The 24,704-nt window shown below is 41.5% G+C and overlaps 1 protein-coding gene across 4 annotated transcripts in view; it reads left to right on the forward strand.

Annotated features, from left to right (window-relative positions):
* Positions 1-24,704, forward strand: part of ERC2 (ELKS/RAB6-interacting/CAST family member 2) — a 1,210,774-nt gene that overhangs the window by 258,835 nt on the left and 927,235 nt on the right. For all 4 annotated transcript variants that reach the window (XM_040359253.1, XM_040359254.1, XM_040359255.1 and 1 more), the window contains exons 5-6: positions 6,118-6,273; positions 10,609-10,776. In XM_040359253.1, the coding sequence (XP_040215187.1) occupies positions 6,118-6,273; positions 10,609-10,776 (324 nt within the window). The remainder of the gene's footprint in view (positions 1-6,117; positions 6,274-10,608; positions 10,777-24,704) is intronic.

Genomic DNA, 24,704 nt, shown 5'->3' on the forward strand with positions numbered 1-24,704 from the left:
AGGCGGACCAGCTGTAGCTGGACAGTTCACTCACCAGTTTCTTACTCCTTGTCCTGCTGGCTGGTCGGCAGCTGTTCCTATACAGTTTGAGGCCAATGAATCCTTCCTGCTGCAGTGCTGCTTTTACAGTGATAGGGTGGGGAGAACTGCAGGGGCCCCCATGCACGTGGGGACCTGTGCATTAGGACGGCCAGCTGCCACCTCTTCACTACACATCCAACCTCCCCACACCTGTCTCTCTCCATAACTGCTCCCCCCTCCCCACTTTTTTACAGCTCTTACTCTCCTCTCTTCTTCACAAAAGCTTCAGAGCGGTGCAGCCGACAGTGTAGTTTCCACCTATTAAAAGTGAAGCACAGAGCCAAGAAAGAGTTTCTTAGCTCTATGCTCTATGTCTGACAGGCGGGGCAGAACCCAAGCTGCCTCCCAAAGGGCCACAGGAATTCAGGCAGTTACAGTGTTGGGACCTGGGCTGCCACCTCTGCCCAGCAGCCTAATTTAGCTGAGGATGGAGCACACAGGGGGCAAGGATTAACCTGGCGGGGGGGGGGAATTGCCCCCCCTGTGCCAACGCCACTAATCCTAAAAAATACCTGATGCTTCTGTACTTGGTATGTCCATATCCAGTATGGACGTGGACAGCTTATGACAAGACTGGTGCTTGGTGGTTGTCCCACCACTGTCCCATGTAGGCAAGGAGACAGTCCTCAGCCCTATGTCATCTCGAACTACAGTAACTTGGAGCTTGGCCTTCCAGCAGCTGAATGGAGCAGCTGTGGTGGGAAAAGAAGGTAATGTATGTGCTGCTGGGAAGTTGTTCAGTAAAGTAAACCTGCTTTGACATGCCTGAGCAAATCACAGGTTCACTATAAATCTGATACCGCAAACAGAGCCTCCCAGACCACATAATGAGTTGAATTATATTCCACTAAATTACAGAGACTGTAGATTAAAGCAAATTGAATGGACGTTTTCAGATTGATTTAATGTTGCTTTGGGCTGCTTAAAAATAATTAGTGGAGATTGTGTCACAATACAATTATTGTTAATCTTTGGTAATCATTACCTTCTACCAGTGTATCCACAGCAGTGTTTGTCAATATTACAAAATTCTTAAAGTGGTTGGTCAGGCAGAATGTTTTTTGCTGCATTCTATGCAGTAAAAAATCTTCTTCATGCAGCTTTGCCCACAACCCACCTGAATGCAGTCCGATCTGGATCCAACGATGTGCGCGGGAGCCAAGACTCCCTCAGTTTTCTCATTGGTTTAGATACAGCAGCAGGAGCCATTGGCTCCCGATGCTGTCAATCACTGCCAGTGACAAGTGAGTGGGGGGCGGGGCCAAGCCCCGCTCTGTGGGTCTTATGGACACAAAGGGCTTGAGAGTAGTCACACATGAGTGCCCCCATAGCAAGTGACTTTCTATGGGCTCACTTGGCAGAGGGGGGTAGCCAGGAGCACCAGAAGTGGGACCAGAGAAGAGGAGGATGTTATGTTTTTAGAATGAAGCACATCCACTTCATTTTTATATAGGAATGGGTTTTTTTTTGTTGTTAAAAAATTCATTGGGAAAATTCCCTTAATACCCCTCAGGTTAAAAATAGCACCTGAAAAGTGCCAAAAAACTGAAAAGTGCCAAAAAACTGCCTCACATTCATTTGAATGGATACTTTCACATTGGGTTGGAGCGCTTGTAGAAAAAGTCCTGCAAGTAGCATCTTTGGGGTGCTGTAAAAAGTGCTCCAAAAATGCCCCTGCCCATTGAAATTAATTGCAAGCACTTAAAAGCGATTTCAAAGCCCCATTGTAACGTGACCTTAAAAAAAGTGCCCTGTTAGCGTCCGAAAAGCACTGATAAAATGCTGCCAAAGCACCAATGGGGTCTTACATTGGTGGTCAGTAGGAGGAATGCCACAATTGCAAGTGGTGTTGGCCCTGAAACTATGCAGGCACCATCAAATTGCAAGACAATAAACTACAGCTCAAGAAACCCCTAGCAACCTCTGGAGGGACTCTAGTGTTCCACAGAAATGTTGCCTGGGCTGAGAATGGCTGACAGAAGTTGGCCTTGAATCTGTCATATGCACCTACACACCAGCTACCTGCACACGTTCCACTCAGTGGCGCCTAACATTACTGCTAAATTTCTGAGCATGGCATGAACTGTGTGATCTCTCTAACTCATGTACTGACTTATTTGCTAGCTTCTCCTTGCACACTGCTTTCTAACCTGTTTAATCTCTTTCATATATATATGGTATTGTTTCTGCAGTAACATTCCTTTAATTAAAAATACGATAATGATATAGAACTGGGATATAATTCTTGATAATGACGGTTTATAAAAAATACTATCAGTCAAGACAATATAGAGTCTAGGTAAGCCTCAGTGGACGCAGGGTAACTTAGTGTAAGCTGTGGGCAGGATAGGTATGGGCAAAGTTTATTTGATTAGTAAATGCAAATCATAAAACTTAAAGGTCCCATTCACACATTCACAGAACACGCCAAGACTCATATCATTAGAGGCAATGTTATAGATAGAGCTTGTTCACATTTGCATACTGCAGCACACATTAAAAATAATTCAGGTCCATTTTATAGTCTGCTTACAGTGGGGATCTAAAGTTCGGGCACCCCAGGTAAAAATTTGTATTAATGTGCATAACGAAGCCAAGGAAAGATGGAAAAATCTCCAAAAGGCATCAAATTACAGATTAGACATTCTTATATGTCAAAAAAAGTTATATTTTATTTCCATCATTTACACTTTCAAAATTACAGAAAACATAAAAAATGGCGTCTGCAAAAGTTTGGGCACCCTGCAGAATTTATAGCATGCAATGCTCCCTTTGCAAAGCTGAGACATGCCAGTGTCATGGATTGTTCTCAATCATCGTCTGGGAAGACCAGGTGATGTCAATCTCAAAGGTTTTAAATGCCCAGACTCATCTGACCTTGCCCCAATAATCAGCACCATGGGTTTTTCTAAGCAGTTGTCTAGAAAACTGAAACAGTTGACGCTCACAAAGCTGGAGAAGGCCATAAGAAGATAGAAAAGCGTTTTCAGATGTCAATATCCTCTGTTCGGAATGTAATTAAGAAATGGCAGTCATCAGGAACAGTGGAAGTTAAAGCAAGATCTGGAAGACCAAGAAAAATATCAGACAGAACAGCTCGCAGGATTGTGAGAAAAGCAATTCAAAACCCACTTTTGACTGTACCTGGCAGACACTGGATTTGTGCTACACTATTCCACTATAAAGAGATACTTGTACAAATATGGTCTTCATGGAAAAGTCATCAGAAGAAAACCTCTTCTACGTCCTCACCACAAAAATCAGCGTTTGAACTTTTCAAATGAACATATAGACAAGTCTGATGCATTTTGGAAACAAGTTCTGTGGACCGATGAGGTTAAAATATAACTTTTTGGCCGGAATGAGCAAAGGTACGTTTGGAGAAGAAAGGGCACAGAATTTAATGAAAAGAACCTCTGTCCAACTGTTAAGCATGGGGGTGGATCAATCATGCTTTGGGGTTGTATTGCAGCCAGTGGCACAGGGAACATTTCTCGAATAGAAGGAAAAATGGATTCAATAAAATTTCAGCAAATTTTGGATGGTAACTTGATGCCATCTGTGAAAAAGCTGAAGTTAAAGAGAGGATGGCTTCTACAAATGGATAATGATCCTAAACACACCACAAAATCCACGGGGAATTATATCAAGAGGCGTAAACTGAAGGTTTTGCCATGGCCTTCACAATCTCCTGACCTCAACATAATTGAAAATCTATGGATAGACCTTAAGAGCAGTGCATGACAGACAGCCCAGAAATCTCAAAGAACTGGAAGACTTTTGTAAGGAAGAATGGGCAAAGATACCTCAAACATGAATTGAAAGACTCTTGGCTGGCTACAAAAAGCGTTTACAAGCTGTGATACTTGTCAAAGGGGGCAGTACAAGATATTAACTCTGCAGGGTGCCCAAACTTTTGCAGACGCCGTTTTTTTGTTTTCTGTAATTTTGAAAGTGTAAATGATGGAAATAAAATCTAATTTTTTTAGCAGATTATAAGAATGTCTAATCTGTAATTTGATGCCTTTTGGAGATTTTTCCATCTTTCCTTGGCTTTGTTATGCACATTAATACAAATTTTTACCTGGGGTGCCCGAACTTTCGATCCCCACTGTATATGCATTTTGAGGCCAAATGATGATGCGTGTAAATGCATGTATAATGCATTGTGCATGCGTTTCCACCCCTGGTAATAAGCCTAAATGTTTTTTTATTACCCATAAAAAATTCAAAACACCTAAAAGCTCATTAAAAACATATGTTGAAAAACACAAAGCTATAACCCTAGAACTCCAGCCACAATCTTTGGTTCTAGTTTTGTCAGAAGGTTTAGAACTGCCACCAGGTTTTTATTGCTATCCCGTGTTCCCATTGGGAATATTTTCCTTTACTTCCCATGCTAATGATGCAACAGGAAAGAAAAGCCCTGTTATGAATAGGAAATGTGTCCCTATTAGGAGCTTTCTCCTAAAATCTCCTGTTCCTTGAACAGCTATAACATTTTAGATTTCCTTATACTCTCTGTACCAGTAATAACAATGACCATGACGGAAAATGGGAGTAAACCTTCACTCCCTAAGGCTCCTTAAGATGGGCAGACTCTGCCAGCTTCGATTATGCATAGTGGACATGGACACAGCCCCCTTTCATCTATGGACGGTCAGATGGAAACAAGGGAAAATTAAATTTTGGGATGTGCAGATCGCCAACTACTGTTGTTCTTCCCAAAGGATTCTTTTAATATGTGGCCACTCATAGAAAGGCCTTCAAGCGCTTATTCGCAGAAGTATTAACTGCTCTAGTTAATCGAAAGTGACTGCCTTTACTAGCGTGCAGGTGCAGCATACTGGTCTTTCACCATTATATATCCCTGTGGATAATGCACCATTTAATATTCAAGTCTTTCCTGATTTCCTAGCAGTAATCTGTACTAGCAAATACATGCTTATCCACTTTATAAAACAAAAAACACACCTACACTTAGAGTGTGGAAAGCATTTACATTTAGAAATTAAAAGCTGTTAAGTTAGCCAAACACAACGTGACAGGTTACTATCTAATACAAACAATGTGGTAGGCTAATATGCACTAATACTAATCAGTGAGTGCTCACCAAGTGCTCATTGTGCATTGTTCCAAATGTCAGTCCATTCCAAAATTATCTTATGGATTTGGTCGCCACAGCCTCAAAATTGCACAATGTTTCAGGCAAAGTAAGTCGAAATCGGATGTCGAATTGCCCCCACACACCTCTAGAAAATCGAACAAATGTTTTAAATATAGAATGGAATTTGAACTTTTAGAAGTGATTACAGCTGTCCTAATTCTGTCTAAAAAAATCACATTTCTAGTATGGGGTGAATAAGCACTAAGCAATAAGTTCCATTTACGATAACACAGTACTCTCAAGGCCTTTACTAATAATAATAATTTAAAGGTAATTGCTTAAAAAAAATAAAAAAATCTCCTAAGATGTACTTTTTGAGGTGACAAAGAACTTCCAAACAGAAAGTCGGCAATACCATGTAATTGCTCTTAAGATCTTCTTTATTGCCTTCCAACAGAGATTACATAGCGTGGCACTATGTAACATCTGTTGGAATGCAATAAATAGGATCTTAAGAGCAATTGCACAGTAATTCCGACTTTCTGTTTGGGTGTTTTTTGTCAGTGTGGGAGGCTTCAGTCTGAGCACACGTGAGGCTTGTCTATATGTTCAATGATTAGTATGGGTTGCAGCATGACACCAATATTTTGAGGACTTCATCAGGTGCTTCAGGTTAAAATCTAAAGGGCTACCACTGTCCCTGATATGACTTTTAGTAGAGGGATGGGCTGTTTATGGCTAGACTTTGGGGGTAAATATGTACACTGCCTAGAAGACATAAATGAAGAGCTGTTTGCGGTAGTTTTAGAAGCTTGATAGTATGAACCCTTATTGTATTGTGCATCCCAATTAAAGGAATTTTACTAAACTTCCTGAGTACTTGTTGGCCCATGTTTTATGTATATGCCATTTTTTTCACCCTCATATAGGACACCAAAATTGCATCCCTTGAAAGAAACATTCGAGACCTTGAAGATGATATCCAAATCATAAAAACAAATGGTGTCCTTAACACAGAAGACCGGGAGGAGGAAATCAAACAGATGGAAGTTTACAAAAGTCATTCAAAGTTTATGAAAAGCAAGGTATTTTCAGAGTGATTTAATACAAAAGTACAATTTTTTACAGTATGTTACACAGATTTTTGTGGCTTTAAAGATTGATCTCTATATATCGTTTGTGACATGCTTCTTACTAAGGGTTTGTTTATGAAAGTATATGTGTACTTTGAACACACTTTATATATTTTAGTAACCTAAGAGGGTAGGGTCTACATGGGATGTTTGCAAACACAACCTTTTAGCTTTGTTTGGTGGCTCCCAGAGAAATGGGAATACCCAGTGAGCAAGAACAAACAAAGGGTTTCTGGGGATGCTTTTAATTGCACAGTAGTGAGTATAAGGAGTTTTAGCTATTTTTTTTTTAGCTGGCCATACAGAATTAGCTTTTCACTGAAACATTTGTATGCTCATCAGAATTACCGGTAACTAATTTTATTCGAAAGCCCTTAAAATTTCATCAAGTCCTGCTATTTGAATTGAATATCATACTAATTAAACAGACTTCATCATAATATGTTCGGTTTTATGAAACAAAGACCACAATGACAGTTAAAATATTATTTGTTTGAGAAAAGATTTCCATCCAGGTTCTTTCAATTTTCTTGTCACTACAGTCGAAATCGGATGTCGAACCTCTAGAATATCGAACAAATGTTTTAAAAATAGAATGGAATTTGAACTTTTAGAAGTGATAACAGCTGTCCTAGTTTTGTCTAGAAAATTCACATTCCTAGTATGGGGTGAATAAGCACACGTTCCATTTACGATAACGCAGTACTCTCAATGCCTTTACTGCAATGCCGTGCTTGAGCAACCTATTACCAGGTGCCAGATTTATGCAAATATCGACTTTCATTGTAAATACATTTTCATAGAAACTTCAGTGGACTCTGACAGTGCTGTGAGGACTGTAGGCAAAACAGTGAAGGCATAAACTGATATGTTATAGTACCTGTGGTCAAGGAATATTGTAAATGTAATGCAAAAAAAATCTCCTAAGATGTACATTTTCAGCCAGTAATAGCTCATTGTTCTCTATGAACAGCACAGACCTAACATTCAGTCTTTTTACCTGTTTAATATTATGTGCAATAACTCATAGCATCCAGTCAGAAAACATTTACGTTTTTTTGCACCACTAAATTGTCACATTGCTTTTATTTCAAGTATTAATATGTCAAGTAGAATTGTATTTTCACTACTAGTTTCGGTGTGTAACTTTCACATTTAGGTCTAGGTTGATTTAAGTATAACTTTTGACCAGTAGAATTTTGTTTTTGATTTTTTAATAGTTAAATGCTGTCTAATTGGTGATTCTTTTCAACTACGACAAGGAAAATCAAAGGAGAAAGATGGACATTTTTTTCTTGAGCGAAAGAGATTCTAACTGTGAATGTGATTTTCTTTTGGGAAAAATCATAGGGCCAGATTCACGTAGATGAGCGGCGGCGTAACGTATCGTAGATACGTTACACCGCCGCAATTTTTCATCGCAAGTGCCTGATTCACCAAGCACTTGCGATGAAAACCTACGCCGGCGGCCCTGCCGCGCATGCTTCGTTTCCGAACTTCCGACGTGCTTTGCTCGAAGTGACGTCATTTTTTCGAACGGCGACGCGCGTAGCGTAATTTCGTATTCCCGGACAGCTTACGCAAACAAAGTTATTCTTTAAATTTCGACGTGGGAATGACGGCCATACTTTATACAGCAATACGATTGCTGTGTAAAGTTAAGGCACCAAAAAAAACGACCAACTTTGCGACGGGAAACTAGACTAGCGGCGACATAGCGAACGCGAAAAACCGTTGGGAATCGCCGTAACTCCTAATTTTCATACCCAACGCTGGTTTACGACGCAAACTCCCCCCAGCGGCGGCCGCGGTATTGCATCTTAAGATCCGACAGTGTAAAACAATTACACCTGTCGGATCTTATGGCTATCTATGCGTAACTGATTCTATGAATCAGTCGCATAGATAGAAACAGGGATACAACGGCGTATCAGGAGAAACGCCGTCGTATCCCTTTTGTGAATCTGGCCCATAATTCTTGCAATTTGCATGTGCATCCCAAAATTGGACCTAGAATACAAAACATTGGCATGGCAATCGAACAACATTTTTCAGGGTTTTCGTGCAAAATTTGTCCATAATGGACTATTTGAATGCATTGATAAACAATTTCTCTTGAAGTAAAAACTTCAAACAAAATTCCATTGGTGTTTGGCCAGCTTAAAGAAGAATTAGAAATAATTTCAGATTTTTACTGTTGTGTGTGGTCTGTCCACATGGACAGGAGATGAGTGTTATGCCGCGTACACACGATCAGTCCATCCGATGAGAACGGACCGATGGACCCTTCATCGGTTAACCGATGAAGCTGACTGATGGTCCGTCGCGCCTACACACCATCGGTTAAAAAAACGATCGTGTCAGAATGCGGTGACGTAAAACACGACGTGCTGAAAAAAACGAAGTTCAATGCTTGCAAGCATGCATCAACTTGATTCTGAGCATGCATGGATTTTTAACCGATGGTCGTGCCTACTAATGATCGCTTTTTTTTTTTTTTTCGGTTAGGAATCCATCGGTTAAATTTAAAACAAGTTGGCTTTTTTTTAACCGATGGTTAAATAACCGATGGCGCCCACACACGATCAGTTTTGACCGATGAAAACGGTCCATCAGACCATTCTCATCGGTTTAACCGATCGTGTGTACGCGGCATAAATCTCCAGTGCAACCTCTAAAGGCAATATATATTGAACTGTCTCTGGAAAGCAAGCCATTGAAAATCAAGATCATTGGTGTTTTCACATTGATAGTCTTAGGGGACTAGACTTTTTAGAACATCACTTGATCTACCTGATCTATTCATTAGTTTTATAAGCACCATAAAATTTCCAGTGAAAGTAAACCAAGCAGCTTAGCCTAGACTTCTATTTGCCCAGCCATAACCTTCAGAACTTCCTGCAGGTGTTCTGGATCTTCCTTATATACATACACTATATGGCCAAATGTTTGACACTTGACCATCACACCTATATGAGCTTGTTAGCCATCTTCTTAAAAAACCATGGGCATTCATTAATTAATTAGAATGCCACCCCACTCGCTTTGTGGCTTTAACAACCTCCACTCTAGGAAGGATTTCCACAAGATTTTGTAGTGTGCCTGTGTAAATTTGTACCCATTCAAACAGAAAAGGTCAGGTACCAGTTCACATTTGCAGTTCCATGTCATCCTAAAAGTATTTATTAAGGTTGAGGACGCATTAGTGAGGGCACCAAACTTGTTAAATCATGGGCACTGTGATGCTGGAACAGCAGCAGGCAAGGGTCTTCCCCAAACAGTTGCAACAAGGCTGTAGGAGCAAAACATTTAAAATTATGTAGTAGTAACAGTTCTTTTTACTGGAACCCCATGAAACCATTGCACAGAGCAGATAAGTATAACATGTTTGGTATTTAAAAAAAAAAGACTTTAATATCACTTTAAGCTTTGACAAAAAAACCTGGAAGCCGATTGGTATCTGTGCAGAGCTGCACCAGATTTTTCACTCTCCAATTTTAGTAAATCAATCCCTTAGTGTTACGTAACACTTAGGCCTCGCACACACGATAGGATAGCCAGAGGACAACGGTCTGAAGGACCGTTGTCTTAGGTTAACCGATGAAGCTGACTGACGGTCCGTCACGCCTACACACCATAGGTTAAATAACCTATCGTATCAGAACGCGGTGACGTAAAACACAACGACGTGCTGAAAAAAACGAAGTTCAATGCTTCCAAGCATGCGTCGACTTGATTCCGAGCATGAGCGGATTTTTAACCAATGCTTTTGCATACTAACGATCGGTTTTGTCCTATTGGTTAGGCGTCCATCGGTTAAATTTTAAAGCAAGTTCCTATTTTTTAACCAAAGGTTAAATAACCTATGGGGCCTACACACGATTGGTTTTGACCGATGAAAACGGTCCTTCAGACCGTTGTCCTCTGGTTAACCTATTGTGTGTACGAGGCCTTACAGGTCGTTTCCCTCCCTGAGTTTGTGACTGAAAACTGAAAGCACAACTGATTGCCTCCTTGTGATGATTCTCCCTCCTACCCTACAGAACTGTATTATTTTTGTCTTTTATATCTGCCTGGAGTTCTGCTTGAGAGGCCTATAATTGCTTCTGATATTGAAAGTAAAAGGTCAGTGCCCCGTTTTAGCTAGGTCCTGGACTACAGCACGGACGGTCTCAATCATACTCAAGCACTGCACTTTGTTATTGAATAAGCCAACACATGTTCCCATTTGTAATTGTAAGGAAAATAGTCATAACGAATTATTTTAAAATATTATCATTTGAACAGATTGACCAGTTGAAGCTGGAACTGTCAAAGAAGGAATCTGAACTTCTTGCCTTACAAACCAAGCTGGAAACTCTTGGCAATCAGAATTCAGACTGCAAGCAACACATTGAAGTACTTAAGGAATCTCTTACTGCCAAAGAACAGAGGGCTGCGATCCTTCAGACAGAGGTACGCCTATTCGCCGACTGCAGTGCCCTCATTAATCACGTGCTATATTGCGAATCTGCTGTAACCTATTCTGACAGATTAAGTAATTGTTTTTTTATTGGCTTCTACTATGAGAAAAATACTGAAATGACTATTAGGCCGAATGGAATAACATTACAAAGTGGGACTTGAAGGAGGTATTGGCTTCTAGCACAATTGGGCACAGCTGTTTATTGGCATAATTGCTAAAAGTAGCCAGAATATGCAAGTGATAGACTATATGCAAGCCTTAAAAAGCACAGTTAAGCTAGAAATAATGAAAAATATGTTTTAATAGATTGCTAAGAGGTAATGTTTACTCAGTAGTGTCTTCAAAAGTTTTTGTTGATCTAATTCCTTTGTGCAGTGATCACTGGGCATAGTTCCCCCAGCACTGGCACTGGCAGTGACCCAAGCTAACTTCAGGAAGGGGTACGTGAAGCAGTGTTTCCTACCATCATTAAAGTGCACCTTTGCTTTTACTTAAAGTAGAACTAAACCATCCTATCCTGTACAGCCAATTAGGTTGTCATCGTGCCGTACCTATGATCATTTATAACACCAGCCATTTGATGGCCTGAAAGTTCGACTGAGTGTGAAAAGCCACTTTGACAGTTATCACTCACGACATGTCTTGAATATAACTTCTTAGGGAAACCATTAAATCGTTGGGTTTAGTTCCGCTTTAAAGTCAACTAAACCCATCGATTTAACTGTTTCCTAAAACAGTTACAGTCAAAGCATGCTGTGAATGATAACTTGCACAGTTGCTTGTGCGCTCAGCTGTCAAACCATCAAATCGTTGGTTTCATAACTGATCACATGTGCAACACCATGGCTGCACATCAAACAAAGACTAAGAAAAGTAAAATATTGAAGGGTTTAGTTCTGCTTTAATAACATTTAGTTTGCTAAAACATTGTGTATCATAAAACAATTTTGCTTTTTTTATTACAAACTTTTTTTTTACCTTTTCATCCATTAATTAATCAGCACTGCTGATAGCCTTAACCACTGTTTACAATTGCTTTTCTGTTATTTTTTAGTACAGGGTTCAAAGGGCTGAAGCAGGCATTGAGGAAGTCGTACAACACCCCCTCCCGACCTCTCAAGCGCATTTGAGAGGTAGGAAGGGGGTGTTGTACCACCTCCTCAAGGCCTGCTTCAGCCCTTTGAACCCTGTACTAGTATATCACAGCTGCATACCTTGTACACTTGCAGAGTGTCTCCAATACTAATTCTCCTTATGACCCTACTAATGGGTCATAAGGAGAAGGGGGAAGAGGTCAATACTGTAAACAGTACCATGTGATCACAGTGATGACCAATCACAGCGATCACATGGTACCCAGCCCTTCGGATCGGCTTGGTACAGTGTCTCTGTGTACCAATCTGTCTTAAAACAGTTTGGTACACAGTGATTACTGGGAAAACGGTTATTTTTTTAGTGCCGTTCATAAACGACACTGGGTAAATAAAGGGCTATTAGTCAGCCGTTGAATGACGTCAGCTGTATAAGAGTAGTTATGCCTCTTTGCAGCTACTTTACATCTACATACATGTACTCCATCAGATGCCTGCATATTTTTTTTTCAGGATGAGTTTTCTGATGGTGAAAACATCTCTATTTGCAGTGAGTTTTGTTATGGCTGCTTGTAGTGTACATTGGGATACAATGTGATGAGGTGACTATGCAGGACAACTATTGGGATTAATGTATCTAGTGCACCAATCTCAAGTGCTGTGTTTAACCCCTTTAGTACTGACATGTCCATTTTTCAAAAATGTTTTTTCTACTAGTCTGACATTTTACTACTAAAGTAGGGGAAAAGCTCTAATCTGTTTAAAAAAATTATAAAAAACTAATTTGTGTGCAGTGTTGCATAATATAGGGACTGTATATAAAAATAGAATCACACTAATTAATCACATTGAAAACAACATAAGAAAGGTCAAATGCCCATTAACCAGTCCACCAATGTTTGTGATAATAGGTCTTCAATTCTTGGTATTAATCTCCAACATCCACCACCTTGTGCAACAATGCCACCACCAAAAGCTGAAAAACTTGCTTACCAGCTCCAGTAGATCCCTCATTACAAGGGATCACTCTGAGCTTGTGGTTTATAACCCAGCCTGTGCCTTTCTCTTGATCGCAAGGTTCTCCTATGTCCATGGCGTCACTTAGTTGGATGGATATAAGGTTCACCAAAAAAACGGAAAGCTCCACATAGTATAAAACCCTTTATGTGTTTAATAAGATAAAACATGTTGCACTTACAACAGCGAATAAACAATAGCGCTTTGTGTTTGGTGTGCCAGCCAGCACACAACCTAACAGGCCCCTCCTTCTGGGACACGAGGGTGATTGTGACGTCAGCAACTCGCTCAGCCCAGAATAGAACTATTAGTCTAATTATCACTGCGGTGAAAACTGAAAAATGGCCTGTTAATGAAGGGGCATTACAGGCTGGTATTCAAGTGGTTAAAGAGATCCTCAACCGCTTCCGGAACACCAGTGCCGTATCGCAAAAAATGGTCTGGTCAGGAAGTGGGGAAAACCTTCTGGGGCTGAATTACTGACGTCATGGTGATCATCATTACACCTAATAGATACAGGCCCAGATTCTGGTATATCCCCGTATTTTTGAATATGTTCAGGTGTTTTTAACTTGCCTTGCAGGATAAATGTCATTTTTGCATGTGTGCGCTATAATCTGTTTTGTACTGTATTTGGTCTTATAGCAGCACCAGCTTAGATGTATAGCATTTTTAGGGTGTGCCCACCAAGTATCTTTTTGTATTTTGTATAGACCCTGACCAGGTCTCTTGGCTGGAGCACCCCTCCCCCTCTTCATTACCTCACATTAGTGGCCACCAGTGTATAGGAAGAAACCCTTCAGTTCTCCCACATAGAGGAGTATATCTCCCATGGTTGAGACCCAGGTTCTTTCATTCTATTACTAGGGTAGGACCCACTAATTCGGGGTACTTTGTCGCAGTAAGTGGGCTTAGCACTATATGACTATATAGTGTGACCAAACCCCTGTATTTTTGAATATGTTCAGGTGTTTTTAACTAGCCTTGCAGGATAAATGTCATTTTTGCATGTGTGCGCTATAATCTGTTTTGTACTGTATTTGGTCTTATAGCAGCACCAGCTTAGATGTATAGCATTTTTAGGGTGTGCCCACCAAGTATCTTTTTGATCATTTAAATTAGGCGCGTTCCTGCGCCGATCGTACTGCGCATGCGCCGTCCCTAAAATTTCCCGACGTGCATTGCGCTAAATGACATCGCAAGGACGTCATTGGTTTCGACATTAACGTAAATGGCGTCCAGCGCCATTCACGGACGACTTACGCAAACGACGTCAAATTTTTAAATTTCGACGCGGGAACGACGGCCATACTTAACATTGGCTGCGCCTCATATAGCAGGGGCAACTTTACGCGTCGCAAATCTTACGTAAACGTCGTAACTTCACTGCGTCGGTCGGGCGTACGTTCGAGAATTCGCGTATTTTGCTAATTTGCATACTCGATGGGGAAAACAACGTCGGCGACACCTAGCGGCGAAAACAAAAAAATTGCAATTAAGATCCGACAGCGTAAGAGCCTTACACCTGTCGGATCTAATGGTTATCTATGCGTAACTGATTCTATGAATCAGGCGCATAGATACGACGGGCGGACTCAGAGATACAACGGCGTATCAGGCGATACGCCGGCGTATCTCTTTTGAGAATCTGGCCCACAGTATTTTTGGAAAGATACCTTGCTCTGAGAAAATTATATGGGTTCTATTAATATGCAAAATATATATTTTTTAGGATGTTTGTGAGTAGCATAGACAGCGCTTAAAATGCACACACACTCTGCTGCCATTAGCATAGTCTTTTTTTTTTTCTCTTTTTATTAATGCTCCATAAGTCCAAACCAAACACACTAACAGCTTTATGATTTATTAGTTTCCAGCTGTTCCAGCTCAATGAGCAAATAAGTAATAGTCCTTGCTATATTTGTAATGAATTATTGACATTCACAAGGAAGCCTCAGATCGCTGCCATAAAAATGTGTTCCCTGCGTTAGCTGGCTAGAAACCACTTCCTTTACCTGGATTATATTTAAGTTAAGGCGCATTTGTGGATAATGTCATTATCAATAATACAGAATTTATTTAGTATTTAAACTGTGGCGTTGTGCAATTCTCTGCCATAAAGCAAACTAACATGGATTGTTTTATGTTAACTGGAATTATACGTGAACTGTTGGGATATGAATAGCCTAAAAATACATTTCTACTGATAGAATCAAAAGAGCAGGTAGATTGGATCAGAAGGAGAAGGAAAATTCAATGTGGTTATTTTAAGTTGCTCAATAGATTTTTTTTAAATTCTTTATTTATAAGAATCAACAAAGTCAATTACACATCAGAAGACATGAACATTTTGAATATGATATACGTAATCAATGAGCATGAACATTCAGGTCATATAGTACAACCGATCACTACGGATTTATATACTTACCTCTAGAGAATAGCTGCTATTGTACATTACACAGTTATACATCTATTGTATTTCATCCGTACTGAGCAGAAATAATAGATAGTGTTAATAGGGTTTTCCCTAATAGCACTTCACTATTTTCCAGGTTACTGTGCCAGCAGAGACTACCTGCTGTATACTGGGTATATTGGAGCATGGTACCTTCAGAGGCGTTGCTAGGGGGGTGCGGGGGGTGCGGTCCGCACCGGGTGACACCCACTAGAGGGGTGACACGGCTGTTAGCGGTGCTCGGCAGTCGGCACACAGGCATAGCCCCCTCCTCTCTGTTTGTGTGTACAGAGGGGGAGGGGCCGAGGGGACCTTTTACTCCATATGCCGTGGGGCTGCCTGCGATGATCTGAGGTACTGAATGGGAAGGGGGGGTGTTTGCACTGAGGGGGGTTGTACTAAGGGGGTGTTTGCACTGAGGGGGTTTTCACTAAGCGGGGTTTGCACTGGGGAGGGTTGCACTGAGGGGGGATTTGCACTGAGGGGGGGTTGCACTAAGGGGGGGTGTCTGCACTGAGGGGGTGTCTGCACTGAAGGGGGTCTGTGTAACATGCAGGGGTCCAGAGGTGCAGGTGGCTGTGTAATGTAAAAGGGGTGCAGTGATGCAGGGTGCTGTGTAATGTAAAAGGGTCCAGAGGTGCAGGGGGCTATGAGATGTAAAGGGGGCCAGTGATGCAGGGTGCTGTGTAATGTAAAGGGGTGCAGAGGGCTGTGTAGTGTAAAAGGGTCCAGAGGTGCAGGGGGCTTTGCGATGTAAAGGGGTGCAGAGGTGCAGGCGGCTGTGTAATGTAAAAGGGGTGCAGCGATGCAGGGTGCTGTGTAATGTAAAAGGGTCCAGAGGTCCAGGGGGCTATGTGATGTAAAGGGGTCCAGTGGTGCAGGGGGCTGTGTAATGTAAAGAGGTCCAGAGGTGCAGGGTGCTGTGTAATGTAAAGGGGCCCAGAGGTGCAGGGTGCTGTGTAATGTAAAAGGGTCCAGAGGTGAAGGGGGCTGTGAGATGTAAAGGGGTCCAGTGATGCAGGGTGCTGTGTAATGTAAAGGGGTCCAGTGATGCAGGGTGCTGTGTAATGTAAAGTGGTCCAGAGGTGCAGGGTGCTGTGTAATGTAAAGGGGTCCAGAGGTGCAGGGGGCTATGTGATGTAAAGGGGTCCAGTGGTGCAGGGGCTGTGTAATGTAAAGGGGCCCAGAGGTGCAGGGTGCTGTGTAATTTTAAAGGGGTCCAGTGATGCAGGGGGCTGTGTAATGTAAAGAGGTGCAGGGTGCTGTGTAATGTAAAGAGGTCCAGTGATGCAGGGTGCTGTGTAATGTAAAGGGGCCCAGAGGTGCAGGGTGCTGTGTAATGTAAAAGGGTCCAGAGGTGAAGGGGGCTGTGAGATGTAAAGGGGTCCAGTGATACAGGGTGCTGTGTAATTTTAAAGGGGTCCAGTGATGCAGGGTACTGTGTAATTTTAAAGGGGTCCAGCGATGCAGGGGGCTGTGTAATGTAACGGGGTCCAGTGATGCAGGGGGCTGTGTAATGTAAAGGGGTCCAGTGATGCAGGGTGCTGTGTAATGTAAAGGGGTCCAGTGATGCAGGGGGCTGTGTAATGTAAAGGGGTCCAGTGATGCAGGGGGCTGTGTAATGTAAAGGGGGCCAGTGATGCAGGGGGCTGTGTAATGTAAAGGGGTCCAGTGATACAGGGTGCTGTGTAATTTTAAAGGGGTCCAGTGATGCAGGGGGCTGTGTAATGTAAAGGAGTCCAGTGATGCAGGGGGCTGTGTAATGTAAAGGGGTCCAGTGATGCAGGGGGCTGTGTAATGTAAAGGGGGCCAGTGATGCAGGGGGCTGTGTAATGTAAAGGGGTCCAGTGATGCAGGGTGCTGTGCAATGTAAAGTGGTCCAGAGGTGCAGTTGTGGAGAGGGGTACACAGTAGTAACAAAAAGATATTGAAGGATGCAGAGGTATGCAGGGGGCACAGTGGGGTGTTTTTATATTTTAACGTGGGGGGGGGGGGGGGTGCCAGATATTGGATCCGCCCCGGGTGCCAAATGCTCTAGGTACGCCCCTGGGTACCTTGTCTGATTTTCATGTGGTAGCTATTAATGGAACTTTTTTCCAGGCTTGGAGGCTCCTTTTGAAATACTAGAAAAGAGGAATTGAACCCTAGAAGCTGTGCCCCAAAAAGACAAGCAGAAGGCAAAGAAATAGTCACCAGCTGTGGTCTCCCTGCTGATCTTTTCCCATTATTAACTTACCATGTCTTATTCTGCTTTATGTCTCTGTGTGGAGACGACAGACATTTTTAAAGAGGCAGGGCTTTGGTTCCCCATGTCAGAGCCTCCAGCAAGGAGAAAAGTGAACAGCACAAAAGTGACATCACCCAAATATCCTGAGACTAGTAATGACAGGCATGGGGCCAGATCCACAAAGAAGTTACGCTGGCGTATCTATTGATACGCCGCGTAACTTCTAGTTTGCTCTGGCGTATCTTTGTTTTGTATCCACAAAACAAGATACGCCTGAAGCTGGGTTAGATCCGACTGGCGTACGTCTTAGTACGCCGTCGGATCTAAGGTGCATATTTCCGCTGGCCGCTAGGTGGCGTTTCCGTCGATTTCCGCATCAAGTATGCAAATTAGCCAGATACGGCGATCCACGAACGTACGTCTGGCCGGCGCATTTTTTTACGTCGTTTCCGTAAGGCTTTTTTTGGCGTATAGTTACCCCTGCTATATGAGGCGTATCCTATGTTAAGTATGGACATCGTTCCCGCTTCGAATTTTGAAAATTTTACGTCGTTTGCGTAAGTCGTTCGCGAATAGGGCTTTGCGTAGAATGACGTTCATGTCGTAAGCATTGGCTTGTTGCGGGTTAATTTCGAACATGCACACTGGGATACCCCCACGGACGGCGCATGCGCCGTTCAGAAAAAAATTCATTTACGTTGGGTGAAGACGTATTACCATAAAACACTCATCCATTTGAATTGAGTGTTACAGTTACACTATGCCTCTGTAACTTACGGCGCAAATTCTTTGAGAATACGGGAAATACGCTGTAAGTTACAGCGGCGTAGTGTATCTGAGATACACTACGCACTATTGTATTTCCCTCCAATAAGTCTGGCTGAAGCCATTTTAACTGTGGGCTGTCTGTTTACTTCCTTGATTTACACAGACACACACCTCCAGCTCTGCAGCCCTGAAGCTTTGATTTACCCTCTTATGACTCATTTCCTGGAAAACTCTCACAGGAGTGTGAGAGAGAGAGAGAGAGAGAGCTGTGCATGATGTCATAAGCCTAGGCTAATGACCAGGCAGAAAACAGGAAATGGGCTGTATAAGGTATTTACTGGCAGAAAAAAAAAATTACTATCCAAAGTTAAAACAACAAGGGCAGAAGATTTAATAGGTGGAAAGATGAAAAAAAATTACAAAAGATCCGCTTTTAGGAGCAGCTCCAAAGTACTCATGTGTCAAGCAGAAAATACATATTAGGCATAGAGAACAAGAAAGGAAAGCGTTCCATAGTTAAATATTGTGTATTAGGAAAAAAGTTTAAAGTGGTTGTAAACACTTACATATACCCAGTGAAGTGACTGGTTGCAGGTGATATACAGAGATGAGACAAATCATCCTACATAAGTTGTACCTGTTTATCTTTGTCTTCTAATGCCCCGTACACACGATTGGAAATTCTGACAGCAAAAGTCCAATGTGAGCTTTTGAACGGAAATTCCGACTGTGTGTATGCTCCATTGGACTTTGCTGTTGGAATTTCATCCAAAAAAGGATTGAGAGCTGGTTCTCAAATTTTCCAACGGAAAAAATTCCTATCGGAAAATCTGATCATCTGTAGCAATTCTGACGCGCAAAATTAGGATGCATTTTTGGAAACAATTTGACGCATGCTTGGAAGCTCGTCTTAGTGTTGTACGTCACTGCGTTCTTGCTGGACGAAAGTTCAGAGAACCTTTGTGTGACCGTGTGTATGCAAGCCAAGCTTGAGCGGAATTCCACCTGAAAAACCATCCAAGGTTTTTGTTTGAACTGACAGAAAAAAGGGGATAGAGAGCGGAAGTTACACTTTGCACATCTTAGTAAGGAGAGCTCTGAGAGCTGATTGGAGAGGAGGGACACACCCCCCTCCACACAGCACACAAACAGAGCTGAGGCTGTCACTGACAGGCTGTGTGCTGCAGATCCCTCCCCTGTTACTTTTTTCTCTTGGTGTCAGGAAAACTTGTCAGACCCAAGTCATGCAGATAGCAGAGAAACAGGGTAGCAGACATGAATGACTGCTTTGGATTGAGACAAGTACACAGTATAGAGCAATATACTTTGTCCATATTTCATATTTGACGTTTGCAACCACTTTAAAACCAGTGCACTCACAATATTCTCTAAATACTCTCTATATACTCTAAATCAGGGATTCTCAAACTACGGCCCTCCAGCTGTTGCAGAACTACACGTCCCATGAGGCATTGTAAAACCCTGACATTCACAGACATGACCAGGCATGATGGGAATTGTAGTTCCTGAACAATTGGAGGGCCATCGTTTGAAGACCCATGCTCTAAATAGTGGAAATGACATCACCAGAAGCTTAACACATGAGTACTTTGGAACCGCTTACCGAGTAACAATACTGAAGGACATTGGGATCATTGGAACCATCCATCTTTGAGGTATACTAGGCTATGTTAGACTTTCTTATTAGGGCAAGGAGTCAATTTTTTCCGGTTGGGGTTGTCACCTGGAAGTGAGCACTTATACAGATACAGGGTATAGCACTATATCCCTGTATGCACCTGCTTTGGATTAATGGGAAACATCATGCAACAATAAGCACTTGATGTGTGGACTATTTTTCAGGTTGTTGCATCATAGGTTTTTATACCATTTTGTATAGCACAAATTGTGTATATGTTCGGTCAATATCGCTGTACCTTTTATAGGTTTATTGTATATTCTTCAGGTTGCTTTCAGCATCTTGTGGCAGTGGCTGTCCAGAAAGTGTTTGTCACAATTTGTTTGTTTTCATTTTTTGGTTTTACGTAGCGTAGGTGTTTTATTATTAATTGCTGGTTTTTATTGCTGTTTTTATACTTTGGTAGTTTGCCAATGTTTCCTATGTGGTCACTGGACAGTAAGTGGGTAGTACCTAAATACAATTTTTCTTGTTTTGACTGGTATTAATTTGTACATAACACTTCACCAAAAAAATCAGGAATAACTAAATTTTAGCTGAAATATGCCACTACTTTATACAATATTTTTGTATTATTAGAGAAAATGTTGTTATTAACTGATTCAAAGTGCTAGGCACAATAAAATGTTTAGATATTCTAAACAAGCAGTAAAAGCAATTTCAAACATACCCTCATTGATCTCTGTAAGTAAAGGCATTGTGGAGAAATATTTTTTCTAATTTTATTACACAGGTAGTGTGTTTTTCTTTGGAGATAAGATCTTAGCACCCTGCCATTTATGAACGACCAGCAAGTGTTTTGAAGCAGCATTCACACTATAGTGTTTTGTTAGCACTTGTAAAATCAAGCAATTATTTTTTACACATTTTTGAAATGCACAAAAAAATGGGTGTTGCGCTTGCAGTGCCATTCATTGTCAATGGTACTCCAAACACAGCAAAACAGATGCATTTAGTGCAAACAAAGCTACCAACACTTCAAAACACATATTAAAAATCCTTAGGGCTTGTTTCTACCCTGGGTGATCGCCAGTCACCTCTAGTGTACATAGAAAACCCTCTCAATCAGCATTAAGGGTGAATTCACACTATATGCGGTGACAAACATTTTACAGCATGGTAAAACATCTGTCACTGCAGGGACACACAGCAAACAATTCTTTCTATTTCACACTGTAATGCAGCAAGCTGCAAAAAATACAGACATGATGCATGTTTTTTGCATCACACCATGCAAAATTACATGGCAATGTACATCAACACAGCGTATCACAATGCTGTACATGGCTGTGAATGAAGTGTACATTTTGTACACTTCAAGTAACGTTTGTGCCAAACAAACAAAAAATAAATGTGATGTGCTGAATCGCACACTATACTGGCCCCTACCATAGCCGGCAGCGGAGAGCTGCCAGAGCAGTGAATAGCTCTGTCCTCTCTGCATTACTGTGTGAAAACAGCCTAACTATTTTTAATTCTTATGCTGAAAGTGTTAGTAAATAGGTAGGAAAGTACAGTATATTATATTTACTTGTTTTAAACGTTTTCCTTTCACATTTCTTCAGTGTCTTCTTGGCTTCTGGCCTGGTTCAAAAAGATGGCATACATCCCAGGAATCTTCATGAGCATTTTTTTCCATCTAGAGGAGGGGAGGGGATTTTTTTCTCAGCTAAGCACACCCTTCTGTCTGTATGCCTGAGCTAAAGACTGATGGATTCCAGGAAGTAAATGCTACATGAATCATTCAAGTGATGTCTCAAGTGATGGATAAGTTTGCTTTATATATTAGCAAATAATTAAAGGGTTAGTCAAGATTGCAGGTGCCATAATACTGGACAGCCTTCCCACCCCCCAATCTCTGCTAAACTTACCTCCACGGTTGCCAAGCTGTCAGCATCCCTGCAGCTGCTCCAGCAATCTGGGGATTTTAAATTCCCACTCTCCTCCGTGTAATGCCTCTGGGATGGAGGGTGGCCGGTGTAAATTCACTTTTACCTTCTTTCTGTAAAGGTGAACTATGGCTTTTAATAGCGTTGTCAGTTTGCAATGCTCAGATACAGTTTAGTTCCACTTTGAGAGAACTTACACCTGAACATCAGACAAACTTTTTAATAAACAGACAGCACACCTAGGAGGATCATACAACTTTCTCTGTTACAATTAAAGAATATATTGAGGTCACCACCTACCTTCACTGAGAAGCGGTAGACTGATTAGGGCATCTCTTTTCTCACACTGATGGCCAAAAATTCTGAGGCCTCGTACACACGACCGGTTTCCTCGGCAGAATCCATCAAGAAACTTGGTGGGAGAGCTTTTTTGCCGAGGAAACCGGTCTTGTGTACGTTTTTCATCGAGGAAACTGTCGAGGAACTCGTCGAGCAAAAAAGAGAGCAAGTTCTCTTTTTCCTTGACGGGAGTCTCAATTTCCTCGTCGGGCTGGAGTTCCTCGACAAGCTTACCAAGGAACTTGACGAGGAAAACTATGTGTTTTCGCCCGACGAGTTCCTCGGTCGTTTGTACGAGGCCTGACTGTGGTTTTAATCATTCTTTACTGTATCCAAAATGGAAATAAGACAGCTATAGATATACTTTACTATTCTCTACCATTGTTATATTTGCAAAACATTGCAAAGGTGCAGATTCTTCTCATTCTTCTGCAGTATTGTAATAGCATAGATATGTTCAGAACATGCAGATCCTTTAAAAGTTCTGGTGTATAAGTACTCTTCAGAGAGTCACAAAGTGTGAATTCCTCTGCATAAACATAATTCATTGTCCATAAAGTACATGTGTATGGCTGTGCACATTATATCATTGTTATTCTGATGTGTTCTTGCACATCACAATGTAAGTATTTTTTCAGTGAATGTTTTATTTTTCACAGATTATTTTACAGTAATTTTTTATGTGACTTTTACATTATTTTATGCTTCCATAGTTATTGTATTAAAAAAGTTGTGTAGATTAGCAAACAGTGGAAAATTGATTAACGTTGAACTTGGGGCACAAAACTTTCATTAAAATATACTCCTTAAATCAAAACTATATTCATCTTCTTTGCAGCGAGCTCCCTGCTAGGCGCCAACAATTTCAGCATGGTTGCCGGGCCGAGACAGCATCACTTCCGCACATGTGTGGAAGTTCAGTTATCTCGGCATTGCCAAAACTGTCCACTGAGTTGCATATGCGCAGCTAAGTGTACATTGCACACAGGCAGGTGAGTAGCTTTAAAATGGTTGTGACCCTAAAAAAAAATGCTCCTGTCCCTTTAAAGCGGAGGTTCACCCAAAAAACATCTATATAAGATCATATTCTTTATACTAACAACATGTACAGTAGGCCCTTTTTTTTATTTTTTTGGCTGTACATACCTTATTATGGCTATTTTCAATCCGGCTTCCGGGTAGTCACTCCCGCGGGAGTAGGCGTTTCTATGCTGCGGTGCAATGTCATCTGGGACTTCGCCCAGATGATTGACGTCCTTGAGAAAAAGTTCCCCCCCGGCCGGATAAGGCCCCCCCTTATTGCGTAGGCGTGTCACAGAGTTTCCGAAAGAACCCAAACATGCAGAGCTGCGAGTCAGCTCTACACGGCGCCTGCGCAGTCAGCTCTACACAGCTCCTAGTCTGTGCGCAGGCGCCGTGTAGAGCTGAATCGCAGCTCTGCATGTTCGGGTTCTTTCAGAAACTCCGTGACACTCGTGACGCGCCTACGCAATAGGCCGGGGGAACTTTTTCTCAAGGACGTCAATCATCTGGGCGAAGTCCCAGATGACATTGCGCCGCAGCAAAGAAACGCCTACTCCCGCGGGAGTGACTTCCCGGAAGCCGAGTGGAAAATAGCAATAATAAGGTATGTACAGCCAAAAAAAAAAAAAAGGGGGCCTACTGTACATGTTGAAAGTATAAAGAATATGATCTTATATAGATGTTTTTTGAGTGAACCTCCGCTTTAACCTCCCTGGCGGTATGATTCTGTCTGGAATTACGTACCAAAAGCGGTACAATTATTTTGCAAGGAAATTTGGCGTTTTATACTGTAGGCCTGTAATTTTTAGAAATAACTCACTTAAATCTGACCAAGCAAGAGTCTTGTAGGCATCCCGGGTATGATTTTTTTTTTAAAACAAAATTATAAATTATAATATAATAAATAATTATAAATAATTATAACAAATAATAATATAATTATAATAAAAATTATTCAATAATGTAATCAACTCAAAATCACTGAAATGTGCTCAGTTGCAGAATTGTCGCTGTCATTATTTTTTTTTTTTATGACGAATTTCCCCACAAATCGCTATCGCACAATTCTGCAAGTGATTATAATTTATTATCGCTGTTTTCTAGCTGATCTAAAACCATTTTTGACATAAAGGGACACTTTTGGACAATCTACAGTTTTTAGGCAGAAATGACATTTTTTTTTTTTTATAAAAGTACATGTAGGGCACTGGGCAGACCACTAGGGACAAGGGGGTGTGTATTTTTTACATACAGTACTGTAATCTATAAGATTACAGTATACTGTATGTAAAGTGTTTGTTTACTTTTTTGAATTTGGCGCCGTTCTCCGCTCCCGTGCGTCGTAACGTCGCAGGGAACGGAGATCGGCGGCACACGGGGAGACTGTGAATCGAGCGAGGAGGTCCC

This window comes from Rana temporaria, chromosome 7 (genome assembly GCF_905171775.1).
Source record: "Rana temporaria chromosome 7, aRanTem1.1, whole genome shotgun sequence".
Lineage (NCBI taxonomy): Eukaryota > Metazoa > Chordata > Amphibia > Anura > Ranidae > Rana > Rana temporaria.